Source organism: Cynocephalus volans, chromosome 3 (assembly GCF_027409185.1).
Source record: "Cynocephalus volans isolate mCynVol1 chromosome 3, mCynVol1.pri, whole genome shotgun sequence".
In the NCBI taxonomy this organism is placed as follows: Eukaryota; Metazoa; Chordata; class Mammalia; order Dermoptera; family Cynocephalidae; genus Cynocephalus; species Cynocephalus volans.
This window is the reverse complement of record NC_084462.1, coordinates 42,028,388-42,048,327: the sequence shown is the minus strand read 5'-3', so window position 1 is coordinate 42,048,327 and position 19,940 is coordinate 42,028,388. Positions and strand designations below refer to the sequence as shown.

General features: G+C 35.7%; 1 protein-coding gene across 2 annotated transcripts in view; it reads left to right on the top strand.

Moving 5' to 3' along the window:
- Nucleotides 1-19,940, top strand: part of TJP1 (tight junction protein 1) — a 252,751-nt gene that overhangs the window by 181,071 nt on the left and 51,740 nt on the right. For both annotated transcript variants that reach the window (XM_063091981.1, XM_063091982.1), the window contains 6 exons: nucleotides 8,528-8,652; nucleotides 9,425-9,527; nucleotides 13,823-14,099; nucleotides 17,817-17,920; nucleotides 18,512-18,680; nucleotides 19,027-19,174. In XM_063091981.1, the coding sequence (XP_062948051.1) occupies nucleotides 8,528-8,652; nucleotides 9,425-9,527; nucleotides 13,823-14,099; nucleotides 17,817-17,920; nucleotides 18,512-18,680; nucleotides 19,027-19,174 (926 nt within the window). The remainder of the gene's footprint in view (nucleotides 1-8,527; nucleotides 8,653-9,424; nucleotides 9,528-13,822; nucleotides 14,100-17,816; nucleotides 17,921-18,511; nucleotides 18,681-19,026; nucleotides 19,175-19,940) is intronic.

Here is a 19,940-nt window from a genome sequence, read left to right as displayed (position 1 = left end):
AGCAGGTAAGCTAAGATAGGCTTGCTTTAAGTGGTATAAGGCTACTATTTACATTTATGGAGTGCATTATAAATGTTTCAAACTGTTAGTTTTATTTAATTGTGAAGTAAGTGTTAATTGCATGGAGCAAACTGAGTCTCAGAAAGGTCTAGTGGAATGCCTCAAAAGAGCTAGAACTTGAACCCAGGTTTGGCCTCAGCATATACAATGCTATTTCTTTATGTTAAGTTTAATTTTGAATTAATAAAAATATTTATGCAGTGTAATTTCTGAAATTCAGAACTTACGTAATCCTGTCACATAAACTGCGTGAAGTTCACTATAAAAAGTAGGAAATTTGGTAAGGCAGGAGGCAAAGTTTGTTCATTTGTTTTTTAAGTATAGAGCGTTGGTGTTGAGGCTGAGTTTTGTAGGGAAGATGGCAGTTTTGAGAAGGACAGTTGGAGGTGTTCTTTAAGAAGCTGGAAATAGGAAAATGGAACAGGAACAAGAAGTGAAAGCTGTAATCTGGGAATCAGAACTGTAAGAGTCACTGTGTAAGTGGAGACACACAATTTGAGTAGCCATTGGACACAGAGCTTAAAAAATAAAAATAAAAAAAGGAACCAATCTGACAGTCATAGAAGATTTAAGCAACATTTTGAGAACTTACCAAGGTAAGGTAGAAAATCGGTAGAACTTGGTTGGGTCTTGTGACTTGAAATCTAGTGTGGGCTTACTGCTAACTAATTTTGAACAGGCCTTTAAAATCTCTTGTGACTTCGTAGAATTGTAGTATACTAAAGTTGATAAAATTCTAATCTGTTTTCTTCAGATGAGAGAACTCAAATTTATGGAGGTCTAATTGGCAAGTAGGAGAGAAACACATAGGACCCAAGGCTTCTGGCTTCATTTGTAAAAAGGGAGTTGGATCAGATGATTGCTGAGAATCCATTTGGTTTTAAAATCCTGTGATCTCAGTGGCCACTGTGAAAAAAAAATGACTAGGAAGTTTCCATTGAGTGTTGAGGATTGTGTGGAAGAATAAGGGGGAAGGAGTAAGACTAGAATTGGTGAGGAAGGTTATGATTAGGTTAGCTGATTGTGCAAGTTTGGCATGGAAAAAATGGGAGAATAAAAAAGGCAACAAGGGGAATCTTGAAGTAGATAACTGGGCATATTTGATGGGAACAGAGAAGAATCTTTGGAGAAGAGATGAAATAGTTATTTCTGCAACTGAGTCAGCTTTCAAGAACTTTATTTTAAGGAATCAAGAAATGCTTTAACACATGGTGGGCAAACCTTTTCTGTAAGAGACCAGATAGTACAGATGGCAAATAGCTTGACTTTGCAGAACATAGGGTCCCTTTTGTACCTATTCAGTGCAAAAGCAGTTGTAACTGTATGTAAAGGAATGGGCATGGCTAGTGTCCAGAAAAACTGGACAAATAGCTGAATAGATTTCAGGCCCCTTGTTCACCAGTGCTAACACAAATTCAGTTTCCTGACCAGGCAAAGATGTAAACACATAAATTATTGCTGCTTGTGGCTGCTTGTGGCCTCAAAAGATTGAAATATGGTGAAAATAAAATTCTTTGATGCCCTTTCTTCTATCTCCAAAAGCTAAACATTATCTCAGACATTTTCTCATGTTAAGCATATTTAAAAAACACTATCTTTTGACACACCTACAAAATTTTTATGGTAAAGATATATGAGGACAAAGTCTCTTAGTCTAGTTCCAAGCATGTGATTGCCTCAGAGTAATACCACTATCAATTTTGATTACTGAAAACAGTAAAATTTAACACATACCGTTTCTCTCCCCGTGTTTTGAAATGGTTTTTACTATATCTAGATTATATAGCTGTTATATCATTTAACCCTTTAACCCTCATTTAATCTTACTATGGTAAATAAGTATATATGTAATGCTTATCACCGGTCCTATCCATGTCTCTCTTGTCGTTTTATCAGAAAGTTATTCTCTATTAGATTCCTTAGGAAGAGTTTATGAAGACAGTATTCCCTGTGTTCTTGCATGTTGACTGTTTTATCTGTGCCCTTTACACTTGAAGGTCAGTTTTGTTGGATATAAAATTTTTGGCTAAAATCTAGTAATTTTATTTTAATATATCTTGGTGTTATTCCCTCTGGGTTGATTTTCAGAAAACTCAGATATCTACAGTGATGTGCACTGTTTTAAGTATGTAGTTTCAATTGTTTCAAGAACAGTTATCAGGAAAGCTTTATTACAGTTTACCATTTGTTTTTCTTATTTTGGTTTGCTTCTTTAGGGACTCCTACTATTTGTACGTTATATCTCTTTTTGCCTCTTTTCAGTGTCTGTAGTTTTTTCTCAAATCCTTTTTATAACATCTCTTGTACCATTTCTTTTTGGTTTTTAAAAAGTTTTCTGCTTTTCACTTTGTATTTCTCTTAAGATATTGTTTACATATTTGGTCTTGAATTTCTCCCATCTAAAATGACTTTTTAAAATTTCTAATTTGTTCTTGAATTCTGTTACTTATTTCTGAGTTTTTCTAATTAAGTTCTTTCATGTTCTGCATAATTTTCTTAGTGCCTTTTAGCTTGTTTTATAGTAGTAAGTTTTGATCCTTTTTTTTTTTCTTAAGCACTCTTTTTGGTCTGCTTTCATTGTCTGTAGGGGTCTTATTCTGGTACACATTATGTTCGTGCATTATCTTTGTGGGGTTTTTTGTTGTTGTTTTTTGTTTGTTTCTTTTTGCTTTGGGCTTTTTTTTGGCAGCTGGCCGGTACCTATGGACCTTGGTGTTATCAGAACCATGCTCTAACCAACTAACTGGCCAGCCCTTGATACTCATTATCTTTTATAGTAGCTTTATAGGGGGTTTGATCCCAATAGTTTTCTTTTGCTCATTTTTATATAAAGTTAGTCTTTTTGAGTGTTTAGAAATTGGCTTGGTTTTCTCACGTGTGTGCTCACATGCATGTACATGTGCTAAACAAGTCTCATAGCTAGTTGTACATTCCCAACTGCTTGCATTTTGCACTTCCAAGGGGATCTATTAGTCCCCTGGTTTTGTTGTAAATGTCCATGGATTTTTGGTTTATGTAGCTTTGCTCTGCCTGTTTTTATTTGGGAATTCAGGAAGATTCACCCGTGTGTACTACCATTGCTGTTAATTTTTCCAGAATTCTGAGTTTTTAGTGCTCAAATTAGTGCTAGTATAAAAAAAGACAACTCTCTATAAAGAGGAATAGAATTAAAATTAAATTGAATTATCAATCATATGCTTGTTTCAGCTCACTAACCTGATAAGCCACTTTGTATCAGGCCCCCTGCAGGGTTGTATTGAGCTGGAATATGTAAATGAATATGTGAATCCCTCCCAAATGGGGCCTTGATACCCAGGCTACTAGTGCCATGTGTTAAGTAGAAATGTATACATGTGCTCTGGGAGTTGCTCCTGTGAGAAGCAAGGATGATTTTATGAATGAGAGGGCACTGAACCTAGGTTTTGAAGGAAGAGCTGAAGCTCACAAGATTGATGAAGTGCTAAAGGAATCCTAGGCAGAGAGGAGGTGCAGAAGTATTAACATGACATACCTAAGCAGGGATCAGTAGTTAAGCAGGTTTAGAGCAAAGACTGGGATTCTGGGAAGCAAGTTGGAGTTGTATTTAAGGGTATTATATGCTAAGGAATTTGGACCTACTGGGTTAGGTCTTTTAGAGTGATAATGCTGCCAACATGGTGAAGGATAAATTGTAGTGCGGTGGAGGTAAGAGAGAGTGTGGAATCACTGAGCCCTTTGAAATTTTTTGATGTTTTGGTCTGATTTTCACAAAACAATTAAGGTTGCAGTTGGCCCTGGCTGCTTATTAGAATCACCTAGGGGCTTTAAAAAAAAAATGCATGCCAGGTCCCCTCCATTTTTACTTAATTGGTATAGATCATATTAGCAAGCATTTTTGAAACTGTTTGCAAGTGATTCTCATCTGTAGCCAGGGTAGGAAATCAGATTTTTTCTGATTAGTCATCAAATGAACTGTGGCACGTCCTGATGTAGCGGGATTATCTGCCCCCGCTAGGTGCCTGAACTGCGTGGGACCCAGTGGTCTGGTCTCAGTTTTAGGTCTTGCCTCACTGGGGCCCAAAATGCACTTACTTGCTCACAGGTAATTCTTAAGAAAGTATCTTCTCATCTCTGCCTTCCTATTAGAAGTTCCTGATGTTTTTGGCATTTCTTTTTCTTTTCTTTTTAGGTTAAATTTTTAAATAAAAGAATTACCAAGCAAGATGTAAATGCACGGCATTAAAGTACATAGAGTAAAAGCCCCCCAACCTCTTCCATGGAGGAAAAAAAGAGAGGGAAAGAATAATCCTTTACTCCTGGGTATTTAGGTTTTTTCCAGTATTTTGCAATTACAATCTGCGATGAATAAACTTGTACATGTGTATTTTCATACTGTTGGAATATATATATGTATCTTCATAATACATTCCTAGAAACTGGTTGTTCTGTCAAAAGATAGTGCATTTTGTAGTTTTGTTAGATATTTCCAGATTCCCCTACTGAAGAGTTGTAGCAGTTTGCATGCCAATCAGCAGTGTCTTCTTAGAGTGCCTCTTTCCCTTCAGCTTCGCAACAAAGTGTGTTGTCACACTTTAATTTTTACCATTTGTGGTGTGGTTTTTTGTTTGTTTGTTGTTTTTCGCAGCTGGACAGTACAGGGAATGAACCCTGGACCTTGGTGTTATCAGCACTTCAATCTAATCACCTGAGCTAAATGGCCAGCCCTTAAGTGTGGTTTTAATTTTCATTTATTTGTGTTTTAACATCTCATATATCTTTTGTAAATTGTCTGTTTTATCATGGGGGGAGTGCTCTTTTTTTCCTCTCCTTTTTTAAGTAACTTCTAATACCAACATTTTCAAAGTATGGCCTACAGACCCCTAAAGGTCCCTGAAACCTTTTTAGGTTCAAGGGCAGAACTATTTTCATGACAAATGAAAATGTTTTTTATCTTCTTCACTGTGTCATTTGTGTGAAGGTTCAGAAGCAGTGGTGGGTAAAACTGTGGACTCTGTAGCCCACAGTTTGTAGTCATTGCCACAAATTCATAGTTTGGCTTAAAAGAACAATTCCAGTTTTACTTCAGAATGACTTGAAGCAGTAAAAATTGATTAGTTTTGCTGCATCTCAACCCTTGAGTACACTTCTTTTCAATAGTCTGTGTGTGGAAATGGGAGATGTGCACAAGCTTTTCTGCCTTATTCTGAAATACTTGTGTGATTGTTTGAGTTGCAAGCTTAACCATCTGTGTATTTGTGTGTTGGGGAGGCAGGGATGGACACCATTTTTACTTGAGGGAATGATTGTTTACTTGAAGGAATGAATGGTTATCCAAACTTGAATATTTGACAAACATTTTTCTCCAAAATGAATGAATACCTGTTGCTTCAAGGAAAACAACTCCGATAGTATTTTGCTGCCAACAATGAAAATTGAATTTTAAAACAAAAATTAAAATTTGGAAAATTTTTACCTACCACTGCTTTTCAGTACATAAGGACTTTTCTGATGAGACTGATGGTGGTATTAACATGTGATATAAAGAAATGTATTCTGAGATGTATCATCATTTGAAAGACCAGCCTAACTAGGTAACCAGTGTTTTCCAAAAGGCCAAGGCATGCTGTTATAAAATCATGCATGGATAAAATACCCATTCAGAGTGCAAAATAGTCGAATGGCTGTTCATTTAACAGTACAAAAAGTTCACTGATACAGTTTCAGATTGTCTTTTAGGAAACTACTGCTTATCAAGTTTTTGGTGTAAAATCAAACGTGGATATTCATAATTACCTAAAAAGGCTACTAAAGTAACTCCTCTCTTTTTTAACTACATATGTATGTGAAGCTGAATTTTCCTTGCTTTAACAACAACAAAAAATCCCATATTACCACAGAGTTTCAAGTGCATTTTCTTGAACTTTTTTTTTCCCTTAGCAATGAATATTGGGTTTTGTCAAAGGTTTTTTTCAGGACCTTGGGGATAATCATAGAATTTTTTTCTTTAGATTTATCCTTAAGATTGTATTATACTGATGGATTTCTTAATATGTTAATTTTGCTTATTTTTGTTTCATTCTTTTGCACAGATACATGTACTATGGGGGGGGGGTCTGTCTTTCATGGACAGTCGTTATCAGGTTTCAGTATCAATGTTATAGTTGCTTCATAAGAATTTAGAAGCTTTCCTTCATTTTCAGTGTCCTGAAACAATGTATGGACCATTGAGGTTGTTGATATTTTGGTAGAATTCCCCTGTGAAATCATCTGTGCCTTGTGCTTTTTTGTGGGATAATTCCCTCAAAATTTTCTCTATTTCTTCTCCAGAAATTGGTCTGTTTAAGCTTTTTATTTCTAATAGAGTCAATCTTGATAATCTATATTTCCCTAGGAAATTATGTTTTATTTAGGTTTTCAAATTTATTTGAATTTGCTTGAATTTGCAAAGTAGTCTCTTATGTTTTCTAATGCTGTACTAATAGGAATTTCTCTGTAATCATTTTTTATTTTATTTTTGAAATTACAAACTTGCTTCTGTGATTAAGAATTTACTGCATATTATCAAATGACTGGAAGAGAGGAGATTGAATGTTCTCGATGCAAAGAAATTATTATGTTTTGTAATGATGAATATGCTAATTATCCTGACTTGATCATAATGCATTGTACACAGGTATTGATATTCAACTCTGTTCCCCACAAATATGTATAATTAATTGTTTCAATTAAAAAAAATAACTTGCTTCTGGCTGTTTTCAAATTTGAGTATTCTCTGTTTTTGAGTTACGATGAGGGTATGGTTTTGTGTAGTTGATTTGTTCTTGTTATATTATTTTTGGAGGATATGTAGAGAGAGAGATTCAGGTAGTTGCCATTGTCTTTAGCTACCCAGAACTTTTCCCATTATTAGTTTCTTTTTTTCACATTAACCTCTTTTGGTATTAGCTTTATTGCAATAAAATTTATGTATCATACAATTAATGTATGTAACTTATTGGTTTTTGATATATTCACAGAATTGTGCAGCCATTTTTAAGCATTTTCATCACCCTGAAATGAAATCCCGTACCCATTAGCCATCACTCTCCAATCCTTCCATTTCTTCCCTAGCCCTAGACAACCACTAATCTAGTTTCTGTCTCTATAGATTTCCTTTTCTGAACATTTTATATATAAGTGGAATAATAGAATATATATAGACATTTGTGACTGGCTTTTTCACTTAGCATAATGTCTTCAAGTTTTATCCATGTTGTAGCAAGTATCATTACTTCATTCGTTTTTATTGCTGAATGATATTCCATTATATGGAGATATCACATTTTATTTATCCATTCATCACTTGATGGACACTTGGGCTGTTTCACTTTATGGCTATTATGATTGATGCTGCTATGAATATTTGTGTGTTAGACTTTGTGTGGACATATGTATATACCTAGAAGTGAAATCAATGATATTTGCTCTCTTTTAAGAAGAGGTTTGTTTTGGGGGCTTTTTGCCACTTCAGTAGGCTTTGGGAGGGGAGGGAAGGTCATGACATATGTCCTGTTCGTGGTGGATGTGGTCTCCTCTGTTGTGGACTGGACAGCTGAGGAAGGGAACTGTTAACCTTTGTACTAACGGTGGTTTGGATTGTAGAACATAGTATAGTACAACCTTATACAAAAACATACTTCTATGGTTTAGTGATTCTGGAGCCCTAAGAGAATGTATGATGACATCTTTAGACTACTCTGAGTACTTCATTTCCTTTTTAGGGAATGGTATGGATTTCTTTGAGATTAGGTGATTTTTTGATAACTCGGAAATATTTTGAATTTTTTCTGTACTGGGCTGTCCTTAGTCATTGTGGTAAAGATTTTTAGCTCTTTAGAAGTATGTAGCCTATTATAGTTTACTTTAGTTAAAAGTATAAGTAATTTAAAAATATTTGATATGATGCATGTATACCTTCTATTGTATACAGTGTGCGTAAGACATTGTTATGGTATATTACTTCTACAGAGATTTTTAGAATACTTGAAGCAAGTTGAAATAACTGACACATGATTTTCGAAGTTATTGATATTTTATTATGAAAAAATGGCAAAAATGATGTATATGTTAGGCTGTAATTTTCTAAATCATTTGCTAGTGTTTGTGATAATCACACTGGGCACTGCCAATCCCCTCAGGGCCCCTTCTGATAATCAAAAATAAATTCAGGATTTCAGTGTTCACAATCTTGCAGTGTACTTTAGTTCTTAAAGAACATTTATGTAATTAGCAATTGTTAATATTCTGTTGTGTACTGTATTTATTAGCATATATAGTCTCTTGCAAGGACAGATAATTATAGTATGTAACTATACAAGCGAGTGTGTGTAGATCACATATATAAGATTGTAATTCTTATATTCTAATTCTTCTAGATTGTAGAGTATGATAATAACGAACAATTGTTTTTGTCCTTAATAGTGACATTTTACTGTAATTATTACTCTAGGCTCCTGGATTTGGATTTGGAATTGCAATATCTGGTGGAAGAGATAACCCTCATTTTCAGAGCGGGGAAACTTCGATAGTAATTTCAGATGTGCTGAAAGGAGGACCAGCTGAAGGACAGCTACAGTAAGCATGTTTCTTCTCTGGGGCACTTGTTTGACAAGCACTGTTCCTGTCCCCAGTCACTGGTTTACTGTCATAGTGATTTTGCTGTATTCACACACCACATGTGCCTTGGTTTATTTAATAATTTTGCTTAAATTAACATATGCTTATACTTAAGAAAGAAGCTTTATCTCGATCATAAATGGAAAACTAGTATCACTTTAAATAGAAGGTAACTAAAAATAAAAATAATGAAAAAGAAAACTTGTAACTCAGTTTTAGGTGGAATCTAGCCTTCAGGAGCCTCTCATCCCTAGTCTTGCCTTTTTTGTTTGGTAAGATTAGCAAAATAAAGAGAAGCAAAAGATTCTAGCAAGAAAACAGACTATAATAAGAAGGATTAAAAGAAAATTGAAAGGAGAAAGACTTTACTTTTTAAAAGAGGAATGAATAACACTTTCTAACTTTATGACTTAGTATTTCATGCCCTGTAATTTTGCCACCAAAAATCATTCTGTTTATTGTGGTAGCTGTTCAGTCCTTTGGGGAAACATTGTGTTAATGGTTAAAAAATATTAATGACCTGTGGTTATTAGTTACTTACTAAATGTTCTTGTGAGAGATTTGAAAGCAAATTGTTTGACATTATTTTATCATTGATCTGAAGACAAATAGGTTAATTGGCCCATAATTAGAATGTTTGTTTTGAAGTACATATCTTGAAAATATCTTCACAAACTTATCTGTATGTTTTTCTTTAACGTGCTATTTTCATGACTGTTTTTTCCCGTAGGGAAAATGACCGAGTTGCAATGGTTAATGGCGTTTCAATGGATAATGTTGAACATGCTTTTGCTGTTCAGCAACTAAGAAAAAGTGGGAAAAATGCAAAAATCGTAAGTGTCTTTTTTTTTTTTAAATTTAGTAAAAGTACCAACCTTAACTATGGATACATTTCTGGTGTTTGAATTCATCCTTTTGCTTTAAGACAATGAAAATTCAAACAGTAGTCCCAAAGTTAGTTGTTTATAAGTAGGAGGAGTGTTTCTTCTCGTACTGGTGTGTTTTGTCACCTCTGTATTTTCTCAAAGTTCAGATACCAGAATTTTTCCAACTGAAAAAGGAAACAGGGAGGGAGGTGGGGAAGCATTTAACGATTACTGCTTTATGGCTTAATGCTGCTTTCTCTTTTAAGTACTTAAGTTAGACTGGATCTTGGCATAAGTCCGTTTGAAATATATGGTCCTGTTTTCTGGTTTAAGATTTATTTACTGGACAAGTTTTACATTGCCCCTTGAACCCTTACATCATCAGCTATTTTCCCTGGTCTTATGATATAGTTTGAGGAAAGAGAAAGTGTAAGATTTTCTTTATAGAACTGTTCAGGGTGTATTTAATGTTACTGTTTTACTATATATGTAGAATCTTTATTTCATATTTCTCTGAGAAGTCACTTTTTTTTAAAGTAAGGGAAAAGAAGTTCACTTAACTCTTGATAATTGTCTTTAGTCACAGTTAAAAATTGGCAAATGTGGCACAGAACAGATTGAATGTAAAAGTCATATTTAAAAGGATATCCACATTTAGGAACACATTAGCTCCTTCACCTACCTTGCTCCTGTCTAGTTTTTGCCCACCTTGCCTCTGAAAGGACTGATGAAGACACCGCTTGAAGCCTTAGCTCAGGTGTACAGAACAGGAAGACGAGGCTGGATTGTTAGGTGGTCTGTCCTGCTTTGTCCATTGAGAATCTTTCTACCTTCCAGCTGACACTCAGAACCACAGTGGACACAACAGAAAGGATGGGAGGTGGTGTGAGGGGAGGCTCGCATTGAGTTTTAACCTCTGTGAGATGTAAGAGCTGAGAAGGGCATTCCCTGAGACAGTGCACCAAATAGTTGTGAGGCCCTCTCACCCTGTGTGGGCTGTCTTGCTGTATGGCTTATCTCTGTACCAGCGTCATTGCTGATGAGGTGAGAGTTTTCTCACATTGCAGTAGAACCAGTATTTGGTACTGCATTGTTCCACATAACAGACATCTTCTATTTTGTATGTTTTCACAACCTCGTTGTGATTGTATTTTTACAACTATGTTATTTTTAAATTGCAGTTAATATACAGACTGCCTAGTGTATGATAAAGTTTTTAAACAGTTTTTATAACATGAGATTGTAGTGTTTACAGAAGCAAATGGCCAATTCTTATGACCAATTTTGTTGGTTTTTATAAGTTCAATAAGCTTTAAATTTCTTGCTTTTGCTGTTGATCCTGAGCTTATTCTACCTAGCTGGTCATATGTCTATCTACTTGTTTAGATACTTTTTAAGAATAACTTCCTACGAGTGGCTTTTGAGAGTCAGAGGGCATAAATGACTTTTGATGTATGTATTGCCAGTTTGCTGTTCAGAAAACCAATAGGATATTGAGAGTTTACTTTTTATCAGTACTTTTTAAGTTTGTGTCAAACTGATAAAATAAACCTAAATATTTCAAATGAAATATTTTAAATCACATGTGGGTTTGATCCTTTTGCAGTATATTTACTACCCATTTATGTTTCTTCTTTTGTTTGTTTGTGTCCTTTGGTGGTGGTGATGGTCATACTAGATTGTTTTATGTATTAAAATTATTATCCTTTTATCATAGGTACTGCATATATTGTTTTTCTAATTGCTTTTGTGAGTGACTGTGTGTAAATTGTTTTTATATCATTTTATTACAACATGGGTAATGTTTTAGTTTTTATGCTGTTGTATCTGTCAGACTTTCATCTATTAGTTCTGCCTTTGGTGACATGCTTACAAAAGTCTTTACCTTAGCAGAATGAAAAAAGACTCTGGCCTGAATTTTATTCTAGCACTTACATGATTTTGTTTCATTTTATTTTACCTTTGACTATTTAATTCAGCTAAACTATTTTGAAGTAAGAATTTTTTTTCTCAAAATTTCTGTTCCAAAAATTTTTGTGGCATTAAAATCAAGCATAGTTGTCAACCTGCTACGTATCATTCATGTCGGTTTATAATTGTTAACTCATATTATAAGTGGAAAATTATAATGGAATTAGTTATTTTTCAGTAAGTTAAGCAAATGTTTCATTATATGTATAGTTATAAATGCATGGCAAGGAACATCTTAAGACACTTGAATGTTAGTAAGCTAGATGGGTTACATGCACTTATAACCGTAATTCATGTCATCCGAGATTGAGAGTAATTCAGGTACAGTGGAATTCCAAAAAGGTAGCATTCTCTTACAGGAATGATAGGGAAAGCTTGAGTGCTCAGCTGATGACTTTTTGTTCATACGCTACGAGGAAGGAAAAAAAGATTAAAGTGCTAATACAAAGTATTCCTTCTAGTAGAGTATGATGGAGATTGAAATACAGGTGAGACTTAAAAAAGCAGGGAGTTGGTTAGGAATGCATTATAGTAAATGTTACTTGATAAAGGCCTCAGCTATGGGGAGTGCACTGAGAAGGCAAAAGCACCAAAGGCAAAAGCAATCTTCTCCCTCTCAGTTCATAACAGGGCATTGGCTGTCCTTTTCACATGCTGGCCTCTTCTCAACCTTCAGTTTCAATGTTGTTTCCTCAGAAAGGCTCTGATCACTTTTGGCAGTAGTAGTAGGAAGCAGCAGTATTAAGTGTAGGTAGCCCTTTGAAGAAATTTAGCTATGAATAGAAGAGATAAGATGACAACTTGGAGGTGAGTAGCAGGACAGAAGAATAGAAGATCAATTGGGAGATTAGTCAGCAGGGGAAAAACTTGAGGTGAATAGGGAGATATTAAAGTTGCAAGTAACTTGGAGGATAGTAGTTGATGAAAAAATGTCTTGGAGGTGGGTAGGGATAGGGATGAGAATAAGAGCTCAAATAGAAGGGTTTTGTCCACACAGTAAGAGGATCAATTTGGTTTTTGAGATCAGAATGAGGAGGACTGAATAAGTGAGGTACTGAAAAAATTTAGGAGTGGAGGGAGGAGTGAAGTGGCATTGAACTTCATAAAGTGGGCTCAGTGATTGGAATCTTGGAGAACAGTTTTGGAATACCTATGTTAGCAGATTTCATAGGGAGGCAACAAGATGTAGATGAAGAGATTGCTGAAGAAGAGCAAGAATTCTGTCAAGTAAAATGAATTTATAGAGGATGAAATCAGCAAAGTGTGGAAATGCAGCTATGCAAAAGTGAAAGTATTACAGGACTGGAGTGTGTCATGGTGGATGATTGAGGAGTCAAGAGAAAGTTGTTTAAATATGGCAGCATGGCATCTCATGAAAACTTGGAAGGAAGACACATGAAACCAGGAGGAAATTGATGGACTGAGAGAATAGGAGAGGATGGAGGAATCGGAAATAAGATGAACAGTGAAAAGTTTCAGTAGGTCAAGGTGTCAGAAGTAGAAGACAAAGGAGTATTATCCAAGAAGATCTTGCAGATCTCTGATGTGATCAAATGTGTACCAGTGTAGTAAGGCAAAGTACAGTCCAGGGATTATGGGGTCACTCACTCAGAGTGTGATCTTGAACTTACGGAGAATGAAGGAGATAAGTGGACAGGGAAAATAGCCAGTTACCAAAGTCATTGAGAAAAGAATGACAGAAGAAAGAATTTGCACCTAGACCAGAAGTTACAAATTGGAGAGATAATGCAAGCAGTTTGTGTTGGTGAAGTATAACTGAGTTAATAAGCTTCAACATACTAAGTTGAATGTTAGTGTGGAGATACAATAAATTTCTGTGTTAGAAGTCTGGCAGGGCAATTGTGGGCCTTGATACTGAGGCATTCTGAAATTTTTAAGTAATCAAGTTGGGCTTGCAAGTTTGCTATGGTTTTGTTAGCATCCATAGTATATTTGATGTCATTAGAGTATAGTGCCCATCCTTTATTAAGATCACCAACAATTATTAGTTATCCTGTAAGCTTGTGGTTATTACACCTGGAAGGTGTTTCTGAATGCAGTAAATAAGAACTTTATTAGGCCCACTATGCCTAATTTGGTGCTTAACCAGTTCGGAGAGCAAGAAATACAACCATTATGGAAGAGTACTTCTTAATTTGTTGTAATTGTTTGGCTCTCTGATTCGTATTTTAGTTAATATGGGACAAGAGAAGTGTATTGTTCCAATCTCTTAGGAACCAAAAGTACATATGTGAAAGTTGGCTTACTTTGTAATCTTTTTTTCTTTGCAGACCATTCGAAGGAAGAAGAAAGTTCAGATACCAGTAAGTCGTCCTGACCCTGAACCAGTGTCTGATCATGAAGAAGATAGTTATGATGAGGAAGTACATGATCCAAGAAGTGGCCGTGGTGGTCTGGTTAACAGAAGGAGTGAGAAGAGTTGGGCAAGGGATAGAAGTGCAAGTAGAGAGCGAAGCTTGTCTCCACGGTCAGACAGGCGATCACTGGCCTCCAGTCAGCCTGCCAGACCCACCAAAGTCACATTGGTGAAATCCCGGAAAAATGAAGGTATTCTCTACCAACTCTTCCGTTATTGTCTCCACATGAAAATTTTAAGACTAATTTTTTTTTTTCTTTTCTCTCTCTCTCTCTTTTTTTTTTTTTTTTTTTAAATAAAAGATGACCAGTAAGGGGATCTTAACCCTTGACTTGGTGTTGTCAGCACCACGCTCACCCAGTGAGCAACCGGCCGTCCCTATATGGGATCCGAACCCGTGGCCTTGGTGTTATCAGCACCACACTCTCCTGAGTGAGCCACGGCCTGGCCCTTAAGACTAATTTTAATGAGAAATGCAGTTACTATCTCTTCATTGCTCTGCTTTGTTGTCTTTGTGTTTGTGTTCCGTTGCTGTAATTCTGTTGTGGCAGGCTCCAGGGAGTGTCCATTTGCTCTTCTCAAATCATTTTGTTGGAGCAGCAGGTAGCACTCCAAATAAATTATCCACTAGTTGGATTTTGGAGTTGTTGTTGTGATGAGAACATCCAAATCCAAATAATGATAACAAGAAATGTCACAGCATTACCAAATTGAAATTAGCTGTTAGGATCAGTAATAGTAAGAGTGTACTTCCAAAAGTTTGTGGAAAAATAGAATTAAAGGGTAAAACGAACCTATCTTTTCACGAACTTTTTGAAATACCCTCGTAATAACCATGGGGAGAAATCTGGAGTCTTTGTATTTTTTTGGTGGACTGTTTTTTGAGTGTAGGGATCAAAGGGAAGGAACCGCATATAGGGCATTTCTCCATAATGTAGGACTTCTTTAAAACTTTTGAAAGTGAAGCCCAGTTGCTTTCTCTCACTCCTCATCAAATGTTATTTTTTTTTAAAAATCTGATTGTGGTTTCCTCCTGCTGTGGTGGGCATCATCATTTTGACAAAAATGCGTGAGAATATTATGAAGGCTCTGTGTGGTCTGCTTTGCTACCTGACATATCTCCTTCAAGTTACTCCATCCCACCCCAACCCCGACCTCCAGTAGTGGACTTCTCAGTAAAGTTGTCTGCACTTGCTGTTTCTACTTCATTTTGTCACTCACTCTTCAACCCACTCTTATCTAGTGTCTATTCATCCCACCCCCAAAACTGTTCACACTAAATCCAGTAGAAACTTTTTAATCTTTGTCTTGCCATTGCAGTGCTGTTTCACAGAGTTAACTACTCCCTATAAACAATGTCCTCTTTGGGCTTTTGTGATACTACATTCTTCTGGGTTCCCCCCACAAAACACACACACTTTTTTTTCCTGTATCCTTTGCAAGCTCATTCTCCTCATCCTACCCTTCAGTGTTCTGTAGGTTTCTTTCTAGACTCTGTTTTTCCACTAAACATAATTTTTTAAGGCAATCTCAGGTCACTGCTGAAAATGGCAAAACTTATTTCTCAAATCTGTACGTGCTTGTGTTCGGTTTACTATTAGGCATATTCATAATACATTTCCCTCTTAAAATTTTTCCTCATTTGTTATGAAGTATCTGATTAAATATATTCCTGTCTACCCAATTTATCAAGCCAGACATGTATAACATGGTAATTAATTATGGTAATCAATTACTCTTGACATCTCTTTTTCCTATGCACAGTGAATAATGTGCTACTTTCTTAAATACCACTATATTAGTCTGTTCCTATTGTTCATAACAAAATACCTGAAACTGGGTGACTTATAAAGAAAAACAAAATTTATTGCTTACAGTTTCTGAGACTAGGAAGTCCAAAGTCCATCTGGTGGTGGCAACAGTGACCCAGAGGTCTCACATTGCAAGATGGTGGAAGCAGAGAGAGCAGAGAGAGCAAGACAGACTCTCCTCTTCTTTTAAAGCTCTCTGAACAACACCTCTGACAACCATTTTTAATCCATTTACTACTGCATGGTTCTATAATCCAATCACCTGTTCAAGGCTCCACCTTTCAGTTACCATAATAGGATTTCCCACCCTCTTAACAGTCACACTGGGGGCTAAGTTTCTAATACATAAAACTTGGGATCACAATTCAAGCTTCAGTGAGTTTTGGGGGGACTTAATTCAGTCCACTGCAACCACTGTTATTCATCCCACTTCAGTCTTTCTCCACTGCCACCACCCCTTTCCAAGTCACCATCATCTCTTAAGTGGACTAATTCAGTCTCATAACTGATCTCTGGATCTCTCTCCGTTGATTTACAGACTCCTTCACATAACTGGAGAATCCTCTTGACTATTCTCCCTGTCTTATTCTTTCATCCCTCTTTTCCTTCCCAGTCTCAGCTAACTAGACTTATGACTTCATCAGACCTTCCAGGTTTTTTCCTTCATATCTTTTGATGCATTTGTTTTGAACTGTTCCACCAACACTCCGCCATCACCCCCCACACACAAACACACTCTTCAGGTTTAGTGTTAGTATTTCTTAGATAAGGTTTTAGCTTTAGTATTTCCTCCTCAGGGAGGCCTTCTTTGACTCCCATTAGACACAGAAGCCTGTATTTCCACTATCTCAACTCTTCATAGCACTTGTAATTGACATGGTGACATCTTCTTCATTGACTGTGTAAGTTGCCAAAGTGGAGGGACTGTCTGTCGTTTGCTGCTTTATCCACAGAGCCTGGCACATAATTATTATGTGCCCATGGAAATATTTGGAATAAATGAATAAACTAATATATAAGGAATATTTTTGAGTCATCTATGTAATGGTTATTTAGAAGTTTTTAATCCTGAATAAGAACAGTCTTAACCAATATTGCATTAAAAAAATTTTTTTAACTGTGAAAAAAAAATTTTTTTGGAACCCTCTGCTTATGAGCACTCTTTGTATATTTGCCTTAAGTTAAACTGTAACTCTAATGTAACTTTTAGACCCCTGCATAGCGGGTCTTCTACTTTATCCCATATTAAAAAGTTTTCTGTTTTCCATCTTGGTTTTTTTTTTTTTTTTTTTAATGTAATAAAGAGTCCTTCTCTGTCTCCTCACAGAACCAGGAATGATCCTTTTCCTATTGGCATACTGATAGGTGTAGTCAGTAGTCTTGTTTTTAAAAAATACATTTTCTACAGCTGTTGAAAGAACATGAGCAGTTCTCTGGACTCTCTTGGTAACTTCCTATCTTTGACCACTCCTTCTCCCACAAATAGAATTAATGTTGCCTCACTCTTGGATACTTTGTTGGTTATGCAAAGGAAAGAACTGGTATTTTAACTCCTGCCCATTTCAGCCAGTTGTAAGTAAGCCTTTGCATTAATACACAGCAGTTTATACTAATGCTCTGAGTTTGTCTCTTCAGTGTCAGAGATGTAGGATCAGAAATACTTTTTCTCTAAGAGTAGGAAAAAATTAAAATAGTACATGCTTGATAACAATCATCAACATAATTGTGAACCTTTCCAAAGTCTTTTAATCCTCAAGCAATTTACTTTTTAGAATTGTATTAAACATTCTGAGAAACTAGTGTTTCAATACATGGTCAGAAGGAAATGGTGTTCTCTTTAGGACATTCTCCCTTTTGGCAAAATGGGAACACAGTGTGTCTGTGTCAGTCTGTTGTTTGAACTACACACATTCATTTTATTTTTCTTGCTGACATTGCACATTTTTTGATGATTAGAGGAAGTATCTTATTTGTAGTGTGGCCAAATTTCTTATTATTAATTATACTAAAAATCTCTCTTTATGTAGTGATTAATTAGTCTTGTAAACTCTAAGTATCAGGATTTTACATTAAAGACATTTAAATATATTATTTCAGAATATGGTCTTCGATTGGCCAGTCATATATTTGTAAAGGAAATTTCACAAGATAGTTTGGCAGCAAGAGATGGCAACATTCAAGAAGGCGATGTTGTATTGAAGGTATAATCATATTCTTACATTTTAATGAACTGAAATAGAAAACAAGTTCTAGAGTTATATATCATACTCGGCTGATGTTTGAAAAAATTTTACCAAAGAGAATTAAAAATCAGTGTTTGGGGGAAAGGGATTTGAATTGCCACTGTTCATTATTAGGTGTCAGCACTGATACTTTAGGTATGGGGTCATCCTGAGAGAATTAATTGCTACAAATGTGTATTATTCACCAGCAGGAGCTACTTTTTGGATAGATAAGTCTGTTCTTCCACCTTAAGTGGTTTTGACAGTTGTTCCAGATATTACTGAAATGATTGTTTTATTAGTTTGCTTATAAGTAATAGAATGTGGCAGACTTTGGGGGAGGAATTAGGGGATGCTAATTTGGGGTTTTCTGACAGAGTAACAGAATAATAAAAATTTTAACATTTTATGAAGGTAGAATACTTTGATAATTGCGAAAGGTATAAAGAGAATATTCCAGTTCTTACAGCAAGCCAAGAAGTAGTTTGGATATTCCGGTTTATAACAGACTAAGTTAACTTGTATTTTGATTGTCATTTACGTTCACCTATAGTTTTTTTTCTATTGCAGATAAATGGTACTGTGACAGAAAATATGTCATTGACAGATGCAAAGACATTGATAGAAAGGTCTAAAGGCAAGTTAAAAATGGTAGTTCAAAGAGATGAACGGGCTACCTTATTGAACGTCCCTGATCTTTCTGACAGTATCCACTCTGCTAATGCCTCCGAGAGAGATGGTGAGTACTATTGTGTTAGAAGGTTCCCTCTCAGTTACCCGTTTCTTAAAGTAGTAGGAAGATTGGACATCTTTGAGTAAAATGATAATTTTCTACAAGCCAAACACCTTCAAAATCTTAATATTACAAATATATATATATATATATATATATATATATCACCCCCCACCATCCTCCCCAGAGGCAGTTCACCACTATTGATTTGATCACTGGCTGATGAAATTGTTTAAATTGGTCATTTTATATGAGATTATACTTAGTAGCTTATTTCCATTATTGTTTGAGTACCTTATACTTTGCTGTAATCATTTCATGAGAAAATAAATGGCATCCTTTTATTTAACAGACATTTCAGAAATTCAGTCACTAGCATCAGATCATTCCAACCGATCCCATGACAGGCCTCCCCGCCGCAGCCGGTCACGATCTCCTGACCAACGGTCAGAGCCTTCTGATCATTCCAGACACTCTCCACAGCAGCCCAGCAATGGCAGGTAGTAACACTCTTATTGTTTAAAATAAAATAATTATGTTTGCTTGATACATGGATCTGGAATTGCTTATAAATAAAATGAGAAGATAGATTTTTTTGTTGTTGTTATTCGAGATTAGATGTGTTTTTCTTTCTTAGTGTAGTCATTTCTTATCTAGAATAACAGAGGACAGTCAAACTTTCTTAAAGGGCCAGATAATAAATATTTTAGGCACGCAGGCCATCCAGTTTCTGTCACTACTCAACTATCTTCATAGCACAAAAGCAGCTGTAGATGGTGTGTAAATGAATGGGCATGGCTGTGTTTGAATAAAATTTTATTTACAAAAAATACAAGCTCCAGGAATCTATTTGGGAAGGTTAACTATAGTAGAAGTCCTTTAATAGATTAACCTGAACTTTGTTTTCCCTTTTAAAAAATTCACTGTCTGGTATTTATGCCAAAGGGTCTGGTATGCTAGTAGTATATGACTTGCCTGAATTTATCTTGTCTTTGGGGTTACATATACATTTGAGAATCTGTAGAAAATCATGACCCATCTCTCCAGGAGAATGCTCTTGTGCACATACATGCAGTATTTTACGTATCATTTTTGAAGATTCCAGGGCCACTAACTGACCTGTGGTTAACAGCAGTCCATATGGAAATTTGAAGGCACTTAAAAAATGTGGGTCCAGAGCTAGAGACAGTTTAGGAGAAAAGGGAACCTTTTCTTGGTGGGAATGTAAATTTGTTGCAGCCATAATGGAAAACACTATGGAAGTTC